Source organism: Crotalus tigris, unplaced genomic scaffold (genome assembly GCF_016545835.1).
Source record: "Crotalus tigris isolate CLP2741 ecotype Arizona unplaced genomic scaffold, ASM1654583v1 scf7180000017628.32516253702:7417878, whole genome shotgun sequence".
Lineage (NCBI taxonomy): Eukaryota > Metazoa > Chordata > Lepidosauria > Squamata > Viperidae > Crotalus > Crotalus tigris.
In genome coordinates, this window is record NW_024096523.1 from 2831531 (window position 1) to 2854077 (window position 22547).

Consider the following 22547-nt stretch of genomic DNA (forward strand, 5'->3'; position numbering starts at 1 on the left):
ATTACAACAGACCTCCAAGGGAAGCTGAGCTGAGACTGGTGGCCCAACTTCAATTCACTCCATGGTTCAGTAAGGACTTGAACCTGAGTCTCCCGCACTTCAGCCATTATGTTACACTAGCTTTTGTTCCGATTTCTGTTACCAGACTCCTTTTCCAGCTGACAGTATCTGGATATTGAACCTTAGGTCTCCCTCTGGGCAAAGCAAATGTTTTCCCATGTGGGCAAGTCCGTCTGAGAAGGGTTTGTCTGTTGTCAGAAAAGTCAAGAAACTGCAGGTGGCTGAGGAATTCTGGGAGTTGAAGTCCACAAGTCTTAAAGTTGCCAAGACTGGAGACCCCTGAAATAAGAGATACTGCGTTCTGAGTATGCAGCCTCCTCCCACCTCAAGTAGCCCATCATCTGTCCTCTGCCTGGTACTAGATTGGATGTTGAAGAAAATGAGACCCCAAATGAATGTTGCAGTCTTTCTAAACCCAAATAGAGTCAGCATCAGAACTCTCATCAGTCTGTACATAACAAAGCAGTTGGTTTCTTTTGCCTTAATGTTTTCTGTGTTCTTGGACATGCACACACTCCCTCCCTCCCAAGGCTCTTTGCCATTAATCCTTGGCATGAGATGGTAAACTCTTCAGGGCCATTAAATAGATATTTCAGTCCTCTGCTCTCTGAGCTACAAGCTCCAATTAATAATTGAATAAGTATCAGCTTTCAAAGCACCACATTCCATATAACCAGCTTGGGTTTGTTTTGTTTTCTTTTCCCTGACATTGTAGAAATAATTCAGTTGCACAGTTGTGCAGCTTCTGCATATTCAAAAATCTCTTGTTTGGTCTTGTTTTTTTTTTTTTTTTTTTTTTGCAAAATTGCATTCAGATTTTAAAACAAAACAAACAGAAACTTTTCTTGATTCTGGGTCTCCTGTCTCAGTATTGCTCAGGCTCAATCTGGCTTTGCCTTCAGGCCTGCACAAGTCCTGTCACATCCTGAGATTAAACAAATTTAATATTTGATCCTGCCCATACTATTAACATCAAGATATTATTGGCCACTTCCCTGTTGCATTGTGCTTAAATTTTTTTTTTTAAAGTGCAACCTGTGGCTGCAAACAAAAGGGGGATTCCTACATTGTGGGGACTGTCAATCCATCCTGATTACAGGTAGTCCTCGACTTACAACCACAATTGAGCCCAGAACTTAAGTGAGACATTTATTAAGTGAGGTTTGCCTCATTTTATGACCTTGTCACAATTGATAAGTGAATCTCTGCAGTTGTTAAGTTAGTAACTCAGTTGTTAAGTGAATCTGGCTTTTCCATTGATTTTGCTTGTCAGAAGATTGGAAAAAGCAATCACATGACCCCGGGATACCGCAACTGTCATAAATATGAACCAGTTGCCAAGCATCTTAATTTTGATCACGTGACCATGGGGATGCTGCAATGGTCATTAAATATGAAAATCAGTGATAAGTCACTTTTTTCAGTGCCATTGTAACTTTGAATGGTCACTAAATGAACTGTTGTAAGTTGAGGACTACTTGTATACATAGCAAGCAAATAATCACTTTTCAGAGGCCTGTACTACATATTATAACTCCCGCCAATTTAGTAAATCTTTAGTAAATTAGAAATATTTTTTCGATTGGGAGGCTACCTGCTCTCCATATATCATACCAAGATCCATTCCTCAACATATCCCCTCACAGACATTTTCCTGATAGAACAGAATCTATAATTCAGGATTGAACTGTGGGGTCTTTGGTGTTCTCTGAGCTTGGTTGTCTTATGCAAATATTTCATTACCAAACTAAGTAACATCATCAGTACACTGAAGCTGATACCTACTTGGGTAATTAAATGTCTGGAAAAAAGCAACCACTAAAGAAAGCTGTTACCTAGTTGGGTAATGAAATGTCTGCAAGAAGATAGCCAAGCTCAGAGAGCACCAAGGATCCCACATACTTTTCCCTTTGTCAGAGTGAATTGGAGTTGGCAATCCTGATAAACAACAAGATTTGCAGTTCTGCCTCCCATAATCAAATTCAGTCAACAGAGTACTTGAGTTAGTTACTCGAGCAGTTTTATTGCACTGGGGACAAATCTTGATACTGACAGATCAAGGAGCGTTTCTAAGTGTTATGTTAGCTGTTGTTAGATGTCAAAAGAGAGAGGGTTGTATAAGAATTTATTACCTGTTAAGAATATTGAAAAAGCATCAAGAGAACTGGAGTCTTCTCTGTTTTTAAAGAGCAATAACAACGTACCTTGAATTTCAGCACATGGAGGAGGTCACAGGATAGCAGTTTGAGCTCTTTTTATGAAAAAACGATTTCATTATGATTTGTTTTTCTACTTAACATCTTAATCTTAGGAGCCCACTTTTTCATTTGTATACGCCAATTTGGAATTGGGAAGTTAAACACAAAAACGTTTTGGTCCCAATCCGGTTGTCTTCATTTCTTTTATACCCCAGCGACATCAATAACAATTCTCAGCCGGAATGTGAATTAGGCCAAATTACTGTGTGTTGTAAGGGGAGAATCTGATGTAGAATTATGTTACTGGCTCCCCCAGTGAATTTGCATATGTTACATTATATGCCTGCATATAATACAAAAGTGTGCAGGAGCAGGGGAGATGCATTCTGCTATACAAGGAGTCCTTGACTTACAATCATTTGTTCAGCAACCATTCAAAGTTACAGTGGTCAAGGGCACTGAAAAAAGTGATTTATGGCTGGTTCTCACACTTAGACTGTAACAGCTTTCCCCATGGTCCCTTGATCAAAATTTGGGTGCTTGGCAACTGGCATATATACATGACAATTGCAGAGTCTTGGGGGTCATGTGATGACCATGTGTAGAATCGTCTCTTGGGTTGTTGGAAAAGAGTGTTTGTTATGACCATCGTATTCTCTTGACAAAATTCTATTAGCCTGCGCCCTGCTTCATTTTGTACTCCAAGGCCAAACTTGCCTGCTTTTGCCTTAGTTTAGTCTAAGGTAAATGGGCTGTTTCCCATGATGCTAGCCTGGATGTTTTTAAAACATGTATGGGATTATGATTCCCATCATCCTGAGCCAACAGGTGTTCAAGAGGAAGATGATTGGAGATCCCCCCCAAACATCTGTAGGGCACCATATGGGGAAAGGGTTCCATACCTTTTGTGACAGCTGCTCCCGCATGGCTTAATGCAGTGATTTTAAGATGTTGAAGCTGTTATTACATTATGGTATTTACCTAGCAAAGAATGAGATGTAATAGCTTCCTGCAGTCTTGAAAGGTAATATTCCTCTCCTGCATTCTGAGCTGTTTCAAGGTCAAAAACATACTGACTGCGAAGAAAATGTATATCTTCCTGGCTTGGTAACTGCTGATGCCTTTTGTTTTCAGCAGATTCATGTTCTACTGTAGAACAGCCTTCCTGATTTTAACACTTTCCAGATGTGAGGGCTGGAATTCCCAGAAGCCTCAGCAATGGCTATGGTGGCTGGGAATTCTGGGAGTTATATGTATATTTTTGGAGATAACTAGATTGGAGGGTCTTAGGGTTTCAGAAATGGCATCTGTAATATTTCAACCTAGTGACAGATTTTACCTTCCTGAGCTCCAAGATCACAGCAGATGGGGACTGCAGCCAAGAAATTAAAATACACTTGCTCCTGGGGAGGAAAGCTATGGCAAATCTAGACAGCATATTAAAAAGCAGAGACATCACCCTGCCAACAAAAGTACATATAGTCAAGGCCATGGTTTTCCCAGTTACAATGTATGGCTGTGAAAGTTGGACCATAAGAAAGGCTGAGCACCAAAGAATTGAGGCCTTTGAACTATGGTGCTGGAGAAGACTCTTGTGAGTCCCCTGGACTGCAAGGCAATCAAACTAATCAGTCTTAGAGGAGATCAACCCTGATTGCTCTTTAGAAGGCCAGATCCTGAAGTTGAAACTCAAATACTTTGGCCACCTAATGAGAAGGAAGGACTCACTGGAGAAGAGCCTAATGCTGGGAAAGATGGAGGGCAATAGAAGAATGGGGTGACAGAGAATGAGGTGGCTGGATGGAGTCACTGAAGCAGTAGGCATGAGCTTAAATGGACTCCAGAAGATCGTAGAAGACAGGAAGGCCTGGAGGAACATTGTCCATGGGGTTGCGGTGGCTTGGACACAACTTTGAAACTAACAACAACAACAAGTATTTGAACCATTGTTAGGCCTGGTAGCTTTCACAGAGGACTAACTGCGCAGTTAGTCCTCAATTGAGACTGTTCTGTGGTGCGGTCGTTAAACAAGGCATCAAGTGACCCTACTTGATTTTACAACTTTTTTGCCACTGTTGTTAAGCAAATCACCACAGTCTTTAAGTCAGACATTGCATGACCCCAACTTGCAATCTTCCCCTATTTGTAATTCAGAGTTGAAATGAGGGGTCCTTGGTGCTCTCTGAGCATGGTTGTTTTCCCAAACTAGGTAACATCATCAGCGCTAGTTCTAATTTGGGTAATGAAACAAAGTCCTGTAATGTAAAGAACATCCCATAAAATGTGTTTTAAAAGCATGCACTTGCTAAAACTGTGTGAACACAGGGCAGGAATCCTACCCAGAGAGAAACATCCAGTGGTACCAGGGAACTGGAGATAAGATGATATAAGATAACCTTTATTGTCATTTTTTACTGGGCACAACGACACACATCAAAAATGAAATTTAATTGCCCGCTCTCAAAGTGAACACATACATGACATTCACCTAAACATACTATATACAACATATACATACTATGTACAACATATGTATAGACCTACACCTCTACATATACATAACATATGAATATTAAACACAGTCCATCTTGAATACATAATGGAAGGAGGAAGCTTGAGAGTTCACAAGGTTAATGCTGTATGGAATGAAACTGGCTGAATCTGGATGTTCTGCTACGGATACCACGGAGCCCCCTCCTCCCAGAAGGTAGTAAGGAGAACAGGTCGTGAAGAGGATAATCTTACGGACCCTGCTCATTGTTTCTGTGCTATGTCCTGGATGGGAGGGAGGGAACTGCCAATGATCTTTTCTGCCATCCTCACCACTCTCTGCACCGCCTTCCTGTCCGAAGCAGGGATGCTTCCAAACCAGACTGTGATGCTGTATGACAGGATGCTCTCGATCGTCCCCCTGTAGAACATGGTAAGGACAGGGGAAGGAAGATGTGCTGTTCTGATGCGACATTGTAAATGCAGGCATTGTAAGACTGGAAGACCCTGCCTGGAAGCTTATGAGGCCCAATATAACCATGCAGTAATTCAACAGGGAAGGAATTCCACAGCCACACAGGCATTTCTATTGAGAAGGTTCTCTAGCCCCTTGAGGACTGATAAATGAACTCCCCCCCCTCCCCCCGCAGGATGGGCGTTGGCATCCTATAATGGAGCAGGCATTCTACCAGCTATCCAGGTTCTCAGCCACACCTTTGTAGAAGGATCTTGACTTTTGCATATTAGCCGACTGGTAGCCAGGGAAGTGGCCTCCGGAGAGGTGTGATATTTTGCCACAGGCTACCTTCTTGGTGAGCTGAACAAGCTACCCTCTTGGGGACCATTCTGTACTAGCTAGACTTCAGGTCATTCTAAGTACAGGTAGTCCTCGACTTAGAACTGTTTAGTAACTGTTTGAAATTACAATAGCACTGAAAAAAATGTTTTCAATTCAATTCAGAATGGAGCTGGAAGGGACCTTGGAGGTCTTCTAGTCCAACCCCCTGCTCGAGAAGGAGACCCTAGACCATTCCAGAAAGGTGGCTGTCCAGTCTCTTCTTAAAAACCTCCAGTGAAGAAGCACCCACAAGTTCTGGAGGAAGCCGTTCCACTGGTTAATTGTTCTCACTGTTAGGAAGTTTCTCCTTAGTTCCAGGCTGCTTCTCTCCTTGACTGGTTTCCATCCATTCAATGCAATTATTCATTCCATCCATTCAAGTGACCTATGACTATTTTTCACCCTTATGACCATTGTGGCATCTCCACAGTCACGTGATCAAAATTAAGGCACTTAGAGACTGGCATGTACTCCGACAGTTGCAGCATCCTTTGGTCATGTGGTCACTTGTAACCCTCCCAGTCAGTTTCTGACAAGCAAAGTCAAATGGGGGAAGCCACATTTGCCTAACAGCCGCATGATTCACTTAACAACTGCAGTGATTTGCTTAATAACCGTGGCAAAAATGGTCATAAAAATCAGGAACAATGCATTTAACAACTGCCTCGCTAAGCAACAGGAGTGTTGGGCTTAATTGTGGTTGTAAGTCGAGGACCAACTGTTTTGGAACACCTCGAGATGAGAGTCCAGTAATTGAAGAGGGAGAAATCTGCCTTGCACAATGGAAGTCCAAAGTTTCATGTCTGGCTTTTCTGATTTAAAGAAAAATAAAATGCCGGATCTGGCAGCATGGTTATCTTGAGCACCTCCATGGGCCAAAGGGGGCCAATACTCTGGTATGGTTAAAAGTTATCTCCTAGGCCAGGGGCCTGCAACCTTGACAACTTTAAGACTTGTGGACTTCAGGTCCCAGAATTCCTCCGCCAGCAAAGCTGGCGGAGGAATTCTGGGACCTGAAGTCCACAAGTCTTAAAGTTGTCAAGGTTGCAGGCCCCTGTCTTAGGCTTTTGAACTCTTAAATTGCATGATAGCTATTTCTTTGCCCCTGGTGTCCAGTTTTACTGCCCTACTGTGCGATGAGAGTTGGAAAGATAATGTGTCCCATCTCTTCTTTTTTTTTAAAGAAACCTTTTAGCCAGAAAGCTTTTAACAGCCGTTTTCTTGATTTGTGGCTACGTGCAATGGCTGGGGACTTGGGTTGCAACCATCACGGCTCCATATGATCTGCTTTCACTGGTTGGGTTGTACGGTATCTCTGTGGTGGCTGCCCTGCATGCTTTTTAGTCCCTCCTGTCAATGCAGGTTGCACGTCAGTTGGCGTTTTTATTGGTTTAAGTAGTAATGCAAGATTACGTAGGTGAGGTCAAGCAGAAACTTTATAGAAACAAGGTACAAGTAGTCCTTGACGTACAACCATTTGGTTAACAACTGTTTGAAGTTAGTATGGTGCTGGAAAAAAAGCGACTTATGGCTGTTCTTCCCATTTACGACTGTCACAGTCGTGGGATCAAAATTCAGGCACCTGGCAATTGGCGTGACTTTACAGTTGCTGCGTAAAGGGATTCCAACCGCTATGACTTGTGGGTGGAATCAGACTGGAGTGTGGAGTTCCTGATCTCCATGGGAACCATAGGCTTAAGTCAGATCATCTCAGACCCAGTTTACATGGGAGGCCGTATATTTGATCTAGCCCTTACTTTGTAGCATTTGGGACATCACCTGAGGGTATAATAAATTATTATCAGTCAGTCCTTTGTTGTGAGCAAATCATCATGAGGTTTGTTGGTACCACCAACCTTTTCTAGAAGATGGGACCAGTTAGAAGGGTCTGTCCTAGGTGCCCCATGGGATGCTCTTGGTTTTTAGAAGGTGCTTGGTCCCTGACTTTAGCTCAGCTCCCTCCCTACAAACATTTAGAGAGGGCTGTGAAAATGATCCTCTTCCATAGAGTCTGCCTGCTCAAACAACTGAAAACGGTGATTTAGCAAGGAACATGGGGTTTAAAGTTGATTTCCTATGGTAGGATAACTGCGAAAAGCTTTTAGGAACTTTTATAATATGATTTTAAAATTCCGGGGCTATTGCCTTTTAGTGTTGCAGGACCCCAGTGTTTAATGGCATGGGTAGTCCTCACTTAACAACCGCAACTAAGCCTGGAAGGTATGCTGTAAGTAGTTGCGGTCATTAAGTGGATCATCACATAACCTGACTTGATTTTACAAGCATTTTTATGATGGTTGTAAAGTGAACCATCATGATTGTTGAGCGAACCATATAGTCATTAGGTGAATCCATCCTGGTGGTCGCATGAATGGGGGATTCTGCAAATGGTCATAAATGGGGACCGGTTGCCAAATGCCTGGAACATGATCACGACCACGGTGTGTGTGTGTGTATAACATCAAAATGTAATCGTAGAATGATTTATAAGTAACTCTTTTGGGATGCTTCGTAACTTTGAACGATCATTAAGCGACCAATTGTTAATTGAGGACTAGGTGTATTCTCAGCTGCCTTGAGATTTGATGTAAGGGGCATACAACAATAGTAATGCGAATAAATAATAGCTTTTATAATTTTGGATTTTTTTTACTTGTTTTTCTATATTTTTCTAAAAAATTGTTGGCAATTGCAATTACTGTGTATTTTTTTGAAGGATGAAGTGAGTGCACGTTACTGCTTTGTATTTTATTTTCTTGTACTTTTTGAATTTTTTTTTAAAAAATTATTTTTTAAAACAACAAAACATAACACACATACACACACAATGTATACTCCTCCTTTTTTTTTAACAGCAATTTCGTAACGGTAATCTTCTATTATTTACATTTCCCCCCCTTATTCTTCTTTAGATATATTTGTCCTTGTTGTCCCGTTGTTTCTTGTTTACATTTCTCTTCCTTCATACTATACTTCATACTAAGAATAATACATATTATTATCACTATATATTATTATACACACATTTTCCACTTTTGACCTTTCCACATTTATTCTCCTTTATTATTTCTAGTCTCCAACCAATCATACCACTTATTCCATATTAGATAGTACTCTGTATCTTCCTTTCCTTTTATCTCTTTTGTTAATTTGTCTATCTCAGCAAAGTCCAGGATTTTTCTTATCATTTCTTCCTCTGATGGTATATTCTCATTTTTCCAGAACTGTGCGTATACTATTCTTGCTGTCGTTGTTATATGTAGAATTAAGAACCGTATTTCTTTACTATATTTTCTGTTTAAAATACCCAGCAAAAAGATCTCTGGTTTCCAGTCTACAGGTTGGTATATTATTTCTTCCATCCATCTTCTTATTTTAGTCCAGTATTTTTTCACAACTGGGCATGTCCACTATAAATGGTAATATGTTCCATGTACTTTTTTACATTTACAACATGTTGGTGAATTGTTCTGGAATATCTTGGCAAGCTTTGCTGGTGGAAGATGCCATCTGTAAAACATCTTCAACTGGTTTTCCTTGAATGCCGCTGACATAGTCAATTTTATGTTTATTTCCCATATTTTTTCCCATTTCTCCAATTCTATATTATATCCGAAATTTTTTGCTCATCTAATCATTGTGTCTTTGACAACCTCGTCTTCCATTTTATATCTCAATAGGTATTTGTATAAACTGCTAATTAATTTTATTTCTGTTCCATGTATAATTTTATCCAATTCTTGCGGCTCTTTTTGTATTTCATATAATTTTTTGTCCTCTATATATTTATTGTACTTTTTGAAGTCCCAGTTTTGGGGGAAGAAAGGTAGAATATTAATCCAGGCAATCAGGGCTGTCTGCAGCTGGTGGTTACATTGGTGCTATCAAACTCCACCTGATTTCATTTGTGTTGCATGTTGGAAAAACCAGGCAGAGCTTCAATTGCACAATCAGGGCTGCCATCTTGACTTTTTTTACCACAACCTGCAAATACCCTTGTGACCCGTCATGTTAATTTACATGCAGTTCCTGCCTTGGCTTTTTGCAGGCATTGCCATTATTGGCTCATTCTGGAAGCCTTAGGAAAAAAAATACAGGTAGTCCTCGACTTACAGCTGGTTGCTTAGCAACTGTTAAAAGTTACGAGAAGCTGCTTACGACCCAGATTCGAAATTCCAACATCTGTGTCTCCCCCCCTCCCTTTGTGGTCAGACAATTGCATTTTGGGTGCTTGTTTATTGTGCTCCATAGTCACATCATTAATTGATTAATCTTTGCTGGAAACCAGCATTTACTTACAGTTTCCAGCAAAAACTGCCCCATACCGAACAATGGGTTCATTTAAAGACGGCTGCAAAAAAAGTTAAAAATTGGGCGCAGTCACATGGTGACCTGCTTTATGACCATCACTAGTTATGACTGAAATTGTGCATTCAATTGCATTTATAAGTCGAGAATCACCTGACCAGTTCAGTTGTGCAGGGCAGCAAACAGACCTGGGAAAGGGATTCTGTGGACCACCATCCACTACAGCCCTTGCATTGACTTCGCACTCATTTCCGTTTTTGTGCCATAGCACAACCTTTCTCTGCCTCCCCATTTCAGTGTTTTTCAACAGCTCCTTCTTGGGTGCATTTATATCTTAGGCCCTTTCTTCTTGCATTAAAATTCAAGCCTGCAAATATAACTTTATTTTGCTTTAAATATGTGATAAGTAAGTGTTCAAATTCCTTTCTTTGGGATTAGTATGACTGAATATGTTACAGTTTTATTTTTTGCCAAGGAATTGGTAGAATTAGGAATTATGACAAAGCTGCAGCAATATGTTAGGGGAGATATGGACTCTTTGGGATAAGGCACCTCTGGAGACTTACAGATGTTGCAAGGTGAAAATCCTGTCTAAAGCACTTCCTGCTAGATCAGGGGTAGGCAACCTTGGCTCTTTTATGACCCATGGACTTCAACTCCCAGAATTCCTGAGCCAGCCATGCTGAGGTGAAAGGGAGAGGTTTCCAAGCTGAGCCATGCTGGCTCAGGAATTCTGAGAGTTGAAGTCTCAGAAGGTTGCCTACCCCTGTGGTAGATTATACCCATCAAGGGATATGGTTTTTGCCACTCTCAGATTCCATTCTAAATGCAGCTGGTTTTTCTCTTGAATTTTATGTAGAATTTCTGTTTATTCCTTTTTTATTGCCTCTCCTGCCCACCGTGGTTCTCTGCTTTTGTTCTTTCAACGTAAAAGTTTTCCTTATGGTGATGATGGAGGCTGTGGGGGATCTTAGGTTGGAAACAGCTAATTCTTTGAAACAACTTTGTAAACCTTTTTCTTTAGTCTGCGGCGTTCTCCTGCCCCCTAGAGGATTGCACTGTCATTGCAGTGGTTTATTACCATTTGTGTCAAGCCATGCTAAGAAATGGAAGTTATTCTGCTTTTGGGAAGTTGGCGTTAATCAATTTTTGCCCAATCCAGTATGACTACATGTTGAAATATTAACTGGATATCTTATGTAAATGAGTGAAGGAAGTTGGAATTTGCAACCTTACACAATTGATGAGCATTAGGAACCCTTTGGAACATCTGACAGTGAGGACAGTTAATCAGCTTGCCTCCAGAACTGTGGGTCTGCCATCACTAAAAGTTTTCAAGAAGAGATCAGATAGCCATTTGTCTGAAAGGGTCTTCTCCTTGAACAGAGGGTTGAAGGGACCATAGAAGACCTCTAAGGTCCCTTCCAACTCTGTAATCTTACACTCTAAGGCAGGGGTAGGCAACCTTGGCTTTTTTATGACTCGTGGACTTCAACTCCCAGAATTCCTGAGCCAGCATGGAAACCTCTCCCTTTCCCCTCAGCATGGCTGGCTCATGAATTCTGGGAGTTGAAGTCCATGAGTCATAAAAGAGCCAAGGTTGCCTACCCCTGATCTAAGGTAAGATCTGTCCCCACCCTCCTATTCTTCCACAAGAGCCTGAAGACCTGGCTCTGCCAGTTGGCCTGGGGACAAAATGTGAAAGTTCCACATTACAGGTAGCTGGACTGATGGAGACTCCACCTCCCCACCATCCCTCGCTCTCTGCTTTCCATCCATCCATCCATCTCTTTGGCTATCATATTGATGTATTATTCTCACTGTGTTCCTTTGCCATTGTTTATTTTATTGTTCTATTATTTTACTTCCATCCTGTTAGCATTCCTTTCATTTTTCTTCCTTTTTATTATTGTAAACCTCCTAGAGTAGCCCCACATCAAGACAGGGGGCAAATAAATTGAACAAATAAATAAATTAGGTTGGGGAAGGCTGGGAATGCAGTGTGGTGATGATGATGGTGATAATGACGATGATGGACATCACCATGGAAGTCTGCAAAGGGGTATTAGACAAATCTATAGAAAAAAAATCTGAGGAAATTTGGAACGAAGACTTGACTGTAGGCTCTCTGACAAAACATTTGCCATTTTCTAATGCAGAAGGCAAATTTGTAGTGTTCCCCCTCAGGATGGTCCATGGCTCCTAGCACACTTTTGACCATTTTCTTGTTTCGAAAGCATCAGATTGCAACTACTCACTATTTTTCCTCTTGTAGTTCAAAGACATTTTTGTAAAAAAAGAAAGTTCCAGGTAACCAGTTTTTATTGTTTCTATTTTAAAATTTAAACAGAAACTGTGGTAGGTAATATAGCAAGAACCAAGAAAGATGCACGGGATGGGAGACTTTGGACTCGTGATATTGCTCTATCAAATTAATATCAATTATTTTGGAACAAGGGTGGACCCCTTTCTCCTTTGCTTATGTGGCTTTACAGTCCCCTGGTTGTGTATTGTGAAAAGACTATGCTGGATTGCCTGAACACACTTTGGCTGAACAGCATGTCTTTATGTAACCATCATCTGCTATTCTTCCAAGGTGGGACTAAGACTGTACCATTTCAGTTGAAGATGCAGGATTCTACTTCTGAATATCCCTTCTTACTGCAAATCAAAGCTCCACACACACACAATCAAAACAGCTTAGTGCAACAAGGAGGAACACTGGAATAAAACCAGTTGGGTCTCCTAGTTTTCTGGTTATGCACAGAGTATTAAAAAAATGTGACCATTCCCTCTCCCCCCCCCCCTGCATCTCAAGTGGTATGCTCCTTACTCTGCTGCATGTATAGACTTGGCCAGAGTTCTTGAGTAACACTTTCTGTGTGTGTTTGTTTGTGTATGTGTACAGAAAATTGTCAGGAATGTGGAACTGCCCAGCTTTTAAAAACAAAGCAGAAGTACAAGAGAGGACTTGTGGTGTATTCTCACTTCCTGCTGCAATTAGTTGCTAATCTGAAACTCTGCCTTGTAACTTTAGTTTTCTTTCATGTCCTTCATCAGCTGGGCTGGCCTGGGCTGCTGAAGAAGGAGTGTTACTGCCTCTTTTAAATACATGTTGAAAACTCTTCACATTTTTTAAAAAAGATTTGTATCCTATCTTTATTGCTTTATAAGTAACTCAAGGTGGCAAAAATATATAATGCTCCCTCCTCCTATTTTCCCCACAACAACAAGTCTGACAAGTAGGTTGGGCTGAGAAAGAGGGAGTCATCCAGCTGACTTTGGCGCTTAAGGCGGGACTAGAACTCACGGTCTCCTGGTTTCTGGGCCAGCACCTTAACTGCAACACCAAAATGGCTCTCCATTCATGGTATGGTTGAGAATCTCTTTAATATTGCAGATTGAGTGTGATATTCATGACTATCCAAAGGAGGGACAAGTGGGAACACACAACATGTTCACCATATCGCTATAGTGCAATGAATGAATGAGATAACTTGCATTAGTTGCATGGTGCAAACTGCACATATAACATAATTAGAATGTTTGCATATCTCTCACGATGCCCATGATACAATCATGGCTTGTACAGGACGTTGGTGTTACTGGATTGGTAGAAACTTTATTTCTGATGTTTTCTGTCAGTTTTTAGGACAGGGAAGATGGCATAGGCAAAAAGGTGTGTTTTAAAATCCTGCCAGTTAACCTGTGATAAAGACAACTAAACCCTTATGGAACCAAGTTACCAGCCTTTCAGGAACTGGTTCCTACCCCCAAACTGTTTTATCAGAATGTTGCCAGCAACAGGCAGATGCTATTTGTGATCTGCTGGAGTTCATACCTTTGGGGGGGGGGGGAGAGGAAAACTTCCTTCCTGTGGCAACTCTCTTCCTTGTAATAAGAGATTGAGACATAAATAACTTCTTTTGTTCAGATGCATTTCATATTCCCTCCTGCCACTGTCCAGACTACGCAGAAACAGGAATAAAGAAAAATTTCAGAAGGTGGAAATGGTAATTACTACATTTGTAACTGTTGCAAAGAGTACAGGAAGTCACTTCTTTAGATACCTTTTTTTTTCTTTTTCACATTTTCTTTTATTCTTTCATATTTCTTTTTTCCCTTACTTTTCCTTTTCTGTTCCCATCTGCTTTTAGTTTTATGGACTTTTTTATTAATATTAATTATATTAAACCGAGAAAAAAAGATCTGGGACTCCCCCAAGATTACAAAAATCTAATCTTCAGTCAGGTCCTGTTGGTCATATTGACTGGAACTGCTGAGAATTGTTATGCCTAAATTCCTTAAGAAGAGACACTCTGTCCAAAACAGACGTAGGAGGAGAGCTATGTTAATTTATTGTAGCCAAACATCAGGAGGAGTCTGATGGCACATTTCTTGACTAGCATTAATTTTATTAAAAGGCACCTACAACTGATGACAGCTTCTGGCTTTTAATAAATGTGTGAGATGGGGAAGGTGCTACCAGGTTCCTGATTTCTGTTCAAAATAGTAAGGATTTAAAGCAGAGGTATCCAACCTTGGCAGCTTTAAGATTTGTGGACTTCAATTCCCAGAATTCCCCAGCGAGATTTATTAAGCTTATAGACCACTTCAATCATGAACTATTGTCTACAGAAAGATTTTCAACTTTTGATAATCTATCTGTAAAGTTACAAAGTCACAAAGCAGACATTCTGTTTATACATGTTTATTTGTATTTGTAATTGTTTTTAATTTTATCCCTTACTTTTTATTTTTAGTACCCATTTCACTTTGTAACATTGTTCTCAACCTTTCTCAGCTGAAATGCAGGAAGCTCATCAGAAAATGTTGAGTTTCCAGATCTTATTTGCCACTTAGTAAGAATATAGAGGTGATTATGTTACAAACACACACAAACATTTGAATGACATAGATAATTGCAAGCAGAATTATTGGTATGTTGATTTGCATGGCACCAACATATGTAGTTAACACTCCCACATTATTCAATGAATTATCTCAGTAGTCGCCCTTCAGTTTCCATCACTATTTTTTATTTGTAATACTTTGTCTTGTTTTCCTGATTTAAGGCAACCAAAACAACCAAATCATCATCATCATCATAATCTTCTTCTTCTTCTTCTTCTTCTTCTACTTCTTCTTCTTCTCCTCCTCCTCCTCCTCCTCCTCCTCCTCCTCCTCCTCCTATTATTATTATTTCTCTTCCTTCTGCTTCTCCTTTTCTTTCTTCTTTTTCTTCCTTCTTCTTCTGCTTCTTCTGCTTCTCCTCCTCCTTCTCCTCTCTCTTCAATATCCACTGTGTTAACAATATAAGGCAATGTTTAAAAAGCCCACAAACATCATACACCTGTTATCCCAAATTAATAAAAGCAAAGGAAGAAAAGCTAATTGTGCAAAACTCATGGATTAGAGGAGTATTTCTCAACCTTGGTAATTATAGGTTGTGTGGACATAAACTCCCAAAATTCCTCAGCCAACAGGTTGAGAAACACTGGAGCAGAGTAAAGCTACGGGCTAAGCTTCTAATATTATGGTAGGAGGAAATTCCATCTTTGCCGTCTTGCCAAGAGAGGCATCTGGCATTCTCATAGGAAATGTTCTGCAGGTTTTAGGAGGTGTTGTTTTGATCCTATATCCACTGCTGACAGGTGTAAGCTTCACACTGATCAGTAAAAGCAATGCAGAAGATTAATCTCAAATGGAAATGGTGCCTTCCATTTTTCTGAATCATGAATATATTTTATAATAATGGTTCCTCTTAACAATACAATCAGACTTTCTGTGAGATTTTTTGGAATTAGATGGCCACTTGAATGTTAAAGCTATGATGGACTGGAAGAAGCCCATGTTTAAGTCTCAAGCACACAAACACACACCAAATTTGACTGCTCCCCAGAATTGCTTCAAAATGGGATGGGCAGCAAATTAATTAATTACTTGAGGCAAATTACTGTCTCAGCTCAAAATCCCTCATAGGCTATTGGGGGTGGTGGTGGAATGGAAGACAGCATGCTGTGACAGATTTTGAAAGCTATATATTTATATATACATGCAACATACCATAACTGAACTAATTCTGCCTAACTTAACTATTTCAGTCTGTGCTGGCGCCAGGGGCATGTTTAATAAATGGATTTCTAACAACTGCACTGCTACAAACACCAAGTACTTTTTAACACAGGGTCACAGTGGCAGCCTCTCAGACTATTTTTAAAATTCTCCTGGAAGGCACCAAGGAGAGGTTTTCTTCTCAGTGATAATTTAGGCATTATTAATTCAACGTATAATTTCCCAATCATGGAATATAAAAGTTGGAATCTATTCTGTACTGGTCAGATGATCTGGTTCCAAATGGGCAATAAATATGATCTGAGGATTCAAAAAGAAATCCTATTGAGAGGAATAGGGGAAACGGGGCATGTGAAGTCTTAGAAATAGAAAATGGATATGCTCTTACTCTTCAAGAACTTGGAAAGATGTCACCAAGGAAGGGTTGTGACCTATCATCCCAGAATTCTAGACTCCGACACAGCACGAAGACTGAACTTAGTTAAATGTTTGAGAAAATGCCACAATGTCTATACTGATCTCTTGCAGCATGCAGAGTTGTGGAAATTTTTTGTGGAGCGGGGGTGCTGTGTGAAGAAGGGTTACTTGCACAGCCCAATAAATTGGGCCAAGAATGATGGGTGTTCTCCGTTTCTGTCAAACAGTCTCTGAGTGATATTCTATATGTTGTAATATGGAGACAGTGATGCAGACTTTAAAACTCAACTCTGCAGAGGCAAATGCATTGCTTCTGCAGAAATAAAATTGATCATTTGCCCACAGGGTGTCAGCATTTTGTGTATCTATAGATTTATATATCTCAGCAACTGACAGCAAAAACTTTCTGGAAACAAGGCTATGATAAATCACTTGCATATTATTGCCAAGAAAACTACAGGGATGTGTCCATGAATTTCTCCAGGAATTAAATTTGTTCACAGAGTATTGTCTGTGTCCCCATTCCCCCCCCCCCGCCCCACCAAAAAGTCACCTCTCCCAATGTGATCTGTCTGTTTTTTATGCTCATTCAACATAAAATATGGGTGGAAGATCAGTTGCAACTTTGGTCTTGAAGCCTAAGTACTGTATGGGTTATGCTGGCTGGGGAATTCTGGGAGTTGACGTCCACAAGTCTTCAAATTGCCAGGTTTGGAGACCCCTGCTCTAGATGTATAGATGCCTACAATATGCCCATAGTGCATGTGGTAGTCTAAAAAGGGTTTCCCTATCTGGGCAATCTTGAGAGGTGTGGACTTCAATCCCCAGAATTCCCCAGCCAGCATGGCCATTGCTAAGAATTCTTTAAGTTGAAGTCCCCACATCTTCAAATTGCCAAGTTTGAGAAACGTTGGCCTAAAACACTGCAGGATGTTCAAAGCATGTCTCAATATGTTTTACACTTTAAGTTTTACAATACTTAAGGTTACAATACATACCTCTGAATCATTATTCTAGACCTGTTGCTTCACTTCTTCTGGCAAGCTGTGAACTGTCCAAGATGTGGCTTTGAAGTATGAGAAGCGGACCCTTTCATTTTGGAGCAGGCCCATTCCTGGAATGTGATCTTTCCACTTGGCCAGTTTAAAACATTTTAGTGCCATCTTCCCACAGTTTTTAGGCTGGTTTACTGTACAATTTATTTTTTAAAAATGCCATCAACAGCTACTATAATGATATAATATATAAGTTGATGATTATGTATAAACACATCTAAGCTGTAAACATTTTAGAAGTCTGTTTTAAATAGGGAAGGACCATTGGTGGTTGAGTCCTACTTGGAAAGATTTCCCAAGGCTTGCTGCCTAAAATCATGAATAACAGCTGTGGGGTGGTGAACCTGGTCGGTCAGTTGCCCCAAATGGTAGAATATACAGTATCCTTGATGGATGTCGCATATGTTGACTGGGAAATTCTGGGAGATGAAGTCCACACATCTCAAAGTTGCTAAGATTGAGAAACACTGATCTATGACGTACCAAAAACTGAAAGAATCTGGTAGCCTCTTTTCAGTCTAATACGTTTTATGAAAAGGTATAAAATCTTCATGAAAATGTTTGCCTTTTAATGACACTTGGTACTCTCAAAAAGTTCTGCCAAAGATTTTTGGAAGAGTTGCTTCTGAGGTTTTCTTGCGTGCAAACTAAGGCATCTCCAACATCTTCAGACCCGGCATATTTTGACATGAGCAGGCTGTTAAAGTTTCTAAGCTTGCTCTTGGTGGAAAACCAGCTCTATGAAGCCTCAATTGTCAAGTTATAGCTTTGTATAAATTGCTCCAGGCCATCGGCAAGGCAGTCACTGATGGGAAATCTGTCTGCAATTCTGCCAGTGAGTGTGGAAAACTGCAAGCCAGATAGATCAAGAGTCTAACTTGTACATTCTTTTGTTAAAATGCCTTGGGGAATAAAAATTATTTTACTTGGCACTGGAAAATTAGTTGATTCATCTCTCAATGAGGCTATTCCTCAGGATAACATATAGAAAATCCTTTTTTTAAAAAAACTTAGTTTATACCTTCCCAGGGGGATTAGCACGTGATGGGTGTGAGGGGGATGGAAGTCGAAGTCGAAAGATGTGCACCTATAGTCATCGTTTGCAGTCTTCACTGTGAAACCTAGAGACCATTTCTTTCACATCAGGTAAGAACAGCTGCTCTTTTGAAGTTTCTTTACCAGAATATCAGTTTCCTGTTTTTGAAACTCCGATCTGTACTTGCAACTCGGCTTGTAACCAACACTGTGGCTTATCTGCTGATAGGAAGAGAGCTGGCTTGCCCTCCCCTTCTGCTGGTGACCTCAGCCTCTCAGAATGAAAATTGCAGAAGTCTCTCTGCAAGGGACTAAACAATAGTAATATATCAAGCGTTATAAAACATGTATACAATTGTACGATAGCTAAAATCAGCTTTTTCAAATGCTACCTCGTTTTGCCTAGTGGCAGGGCTAGTCCTGTACCAGCCAAGACTGATTTGGGATCAAATCCAACCTGTACATTAAAAATGCTTGCATGAAGTCTAATATGTAGGTAGTGCCTGTGTGCTTTTGGTCTAGCAATCTATGAAGTTTATACTCCCTAAGTTATTTTAAGTAGGTTTCGGCTCGTCACAGTTTTCTTGCAAGGAGTTCATATGGAGTTAGCCTGTTAAATCATCTCACCAGTCCTATAGAATGCATTAAATTATTTTTCTCCAAGATGTTCCCCTCCAAATGAGATTATAACACCCAGTTCTCAAAAGTGGCTGTCTCAACACATCTGGAGGGTACCAGACTGAAGATGCGTGATTTTAGCTAATAGACCATGATTGATCCAAGTTTATCTAGGATAGACATGAGAGTAAACAGAAGATTATAAATTGTGTTTCTCAAGACGCCACCTATTTCTCAGTTACTTTTACCTTAAGATAATCTCCCCATTCATATAGCAACTGAACATTCCTGCAGGGACATGCAATATAAAATATTTTTTTTCCCAAACAACACTCAGACATTGTGTCCACCAGACCCAATATTGTTTCCTGGAAATCTCTTCAGCTTTTTGGGGTCCAGGGCTTTTGATTGCTGTGCTGAAGCCTCACTCCAAAAGGAGCAAAGGTGGGACCACAAAATGGAGGGGATCCCAAATCCCTTAGTTGGATTTTATATGCACTTTTAATTTGTTAAGATTATAGAATTTCGTTACCTACAGTTAATACTTAGCCATAAATTCATAGGTGACATTCGACCACTCAGTATTTCTTAATCCAACATCTTGCTGTTTATTGGAGGGGGGAAATAGGAGAGAAGGAATTTATACAGCCTTAAGATTCTGGAAGGAAAAAAATTGAAGACAATTGAACAATAGCAAACAAAGGTGGTGATCACAGAGAGAGGTGAAGACATAGAGAAGGCACAAGAAGTATCCACAAAAATATTTTTTTAAAAAACACTCTAAACGTATAGTATTTCCTCTTGTCCTCGTGCCACAAGCTATGTCTCTACAGATAGTCCTCGACTTATGACCACAATTGAGCCCAAAATTTTGATTGCTAAAGCAAGACTGTTAAATGAGTTTTGCCCCATTTTACGACCTTTCTTGCTGTAGTTGTTAAGTGAGTCACTGCAGTTGTTAAGTTGGTAACATGGTTGTTAAGTGCATCTAGCTTCCCCATTGGCTTTGCATGTCAGAAGATCACAAAAGGCAATCACATGACCCCGGGACACTGCAGCCGTCATAAATATGAACCAGTTGCCAAGCGTCTTGAATTTGGATCATGTGACCCTGGGGATGCTGAAGTGGTAGTAAATGTGAAAAACCGCCATAAAGTCATTTTAGTGTCATTGTAACTTCAAACGGTCACTAAGTGAACCATTGTTCACCGTAGGACATTGAGCATCGGCAGGATGGGCTTAGGAGAACAAAGCAACCTGGTTGGAACTTGCTAAATCAGGAAGACAGAGAAAGCAAAAATATCTTGTGGTTGCCTTCACTTCCTTTTTAGCCTTAGCTGCTTCAAGCTGTGCTCCACAGGAAACAGCAGGAAAAACATATTTGGCTAGTATCCCGTAAACAGGTTGATCTAGGACACTCCATTCCCCCTCCCCAAAAAATCATGGCTTCTTCTTTTTTTTTTTTTTTTTTTAATACCTATCTGATTCATCAACCAGGCTGCGTGCTGGAAACTCTTGTTGCGGTTTATCAGTGGGGAAATTACAGTTTCCTTTCTGCTGTAAATTTTGAATTCTATCCAAATGACCTACTACATAGAGCTTCTGCTGGGAGTGTGCTCTGTTTTGATGTCCAGGCTCTGGTAGCAGGCGGGCAATGGGAGAAGAGCTCCCTGGCAGTTGTGGAGAGGATGATGAGGCTGCTGTTTCGCACCAAGGCAAGTGCAACTGTCTTTTGCACTTGGCTTGGCTTGGCTGATCTTGACTTGGCTCAGCTCAGCTCGGCTTGGTCTATCTTAGCTAGTCCGTGTGCAACCACCAGAAATGGGAGTGAAGAGGAACCAGTGGAAGGAGAGAATGGGACCATTCTCTAGCCAAGATTGTTGCACATTTTGTAGAGTGGATGGGAAGGAGTGTTATGGGGCAAGTGGAACCTGCCTTGATAAGATTCTGGACCATAATTTTGACGCAAACAGCCCTTGCTTCTTAGTATGGATCTTGTCCCTTTAGATCTGTCTTACACCAATATGGCTGTCTAGCAAGTGAGGTAGTGAGAACTCTCTTCCTTTGGTTACTATCTGGCAAGGATGCCCAGGGCTGAACCATGTGGCTTCCTACATGTTCCCTCCCTTGGCTCTTGGTTGTTCTTTCGCTTTGTTTTTGTAAGAAGAATTTGCGAAGGATTGATTTCTTTATCAGAATTGCACTTCTTTCCAGAAATGAAAGCAAAGATTTCCCCCAATTTATTAATCTTTAAGATACGAGATTGTTTTGGATTAACCAGAAACACAGATGAACAGATTTTATTTTTCTCTGCAGCCTTTCTTTTGACGACAAAAATAATCTAAAATCCTGGTTCTTCTTTTCAGATGAATGTATTTTTATTCATGCTTCACCTGTATCTGATCTTATTTTGCTTTTGTTCTACCTTCAATCTATGGGTGTAAATATACTCTTTTCTCAAGGTAATATTCTCAAGCACTGATGAAGATGGCTGTAGTCCACAAGAACTTATCTCATAATAAATCCACTTCAGTGGTCTTTAAGATGCCACAACATTCATGCTTGCTTTTGTTGCAGGAGACTCATGTGACCAACTCTTTATAAAATTATTATTCACCATTATTCAGTTAGTGTGTTTATTTTTAGATGTGTTGGGATTATCATTTGGAAAGTAGAAGAGAAAGAGATAATTTTGTGTGGCGGATTTATGGGTGGATGGATGGATGGGTAGGTGGATGGAAGGAAGGAAGGACAAACAGACAGACATGGATATATAATGTGTGAAGCGCAAAGTATTTTGAATGAAGTTTAGGAACTCTTCCTTCTTTAATATTTCACAAGAAAGCTATACTGTTTATTTATTTCCTAAATAAGAAGATGACTATCTACTGGTGTGTAATGTACTGGAACTAATTTCATTGCATGAATCTTGAGTTCCAAGGGTAGAATTAATGTAGTGGCGAAAAACAAAAGACTCATTCGTATTTTACTTCATTTATCCTTTTTTAAAGTCTCTATTGGATTCCTTTAGTGTAATTTTTATTCACTTCTTAACCTAATTATACAAACGCTGAAATCAGGATTTGTGTCAGGCATATTCAGAATTCCCAACCCCAAGACTGTGGAATAAGTGGTTAAGATTGGATGGCACTGGGAAGATTTTGGTATATCTAACAAATAAATGATGTTTGAGTATTGGCAAGGGCAGAGTGCCATGATATGGGAGGGTATCTAACCCTACTTCTTCGCTGAAGTATGGTAAATGCTGGCTTCGAAAACACCACACTAGCCTGCTTTAGAGCTTCACCTGGCACATTGCAGAGAACCAACCTGCTTCAGGTAGCATCATGGAGGAGGGGATGAGAGAGGATAAGGGAATTCTAGAGATGGATTTGGAATCTGAACAACTCAGAAGCACTTTTCAAAGTTCATGGAGAATGTTTTGGACTGGCA

At 40.3% G+C, this 22547-nt stretch overlaps 1 protein-coding gene across 4 annotated transcripts in view; it reads left to right on the forward strand.

Moving 5' to 3' along the window:
- Positions 1–22547, forward strand: part of RPS6KA1 (ribosomal protein S6 kinase A1) — a 95593-nt gene that overhangs the window by 24510 nt on the left and 48536 nt on the right. The window contains exon 1 of one of the 4 annotated variants that reach the window (XM_039334214.1): positions 18512–18587. The exons of 2 other annotated variants lie outside the window; for them this stretch is intronic. Coding sequence is in view for 1 of the 2 variants with exons in the window: in XM_039334208.1 (XP_039190142.1) it covers positions 20783–20809 (27 nt within the window). In the remaining variant the exon portion in view is untranslated. Of the gene's footprint in view, positions 1–18511; positions 18588–20706; positions 20810–22547 lie in introns of those variants that run through there. One more of the 4 variants, XM_039334208.1, reaches the window with a different exon arrangement.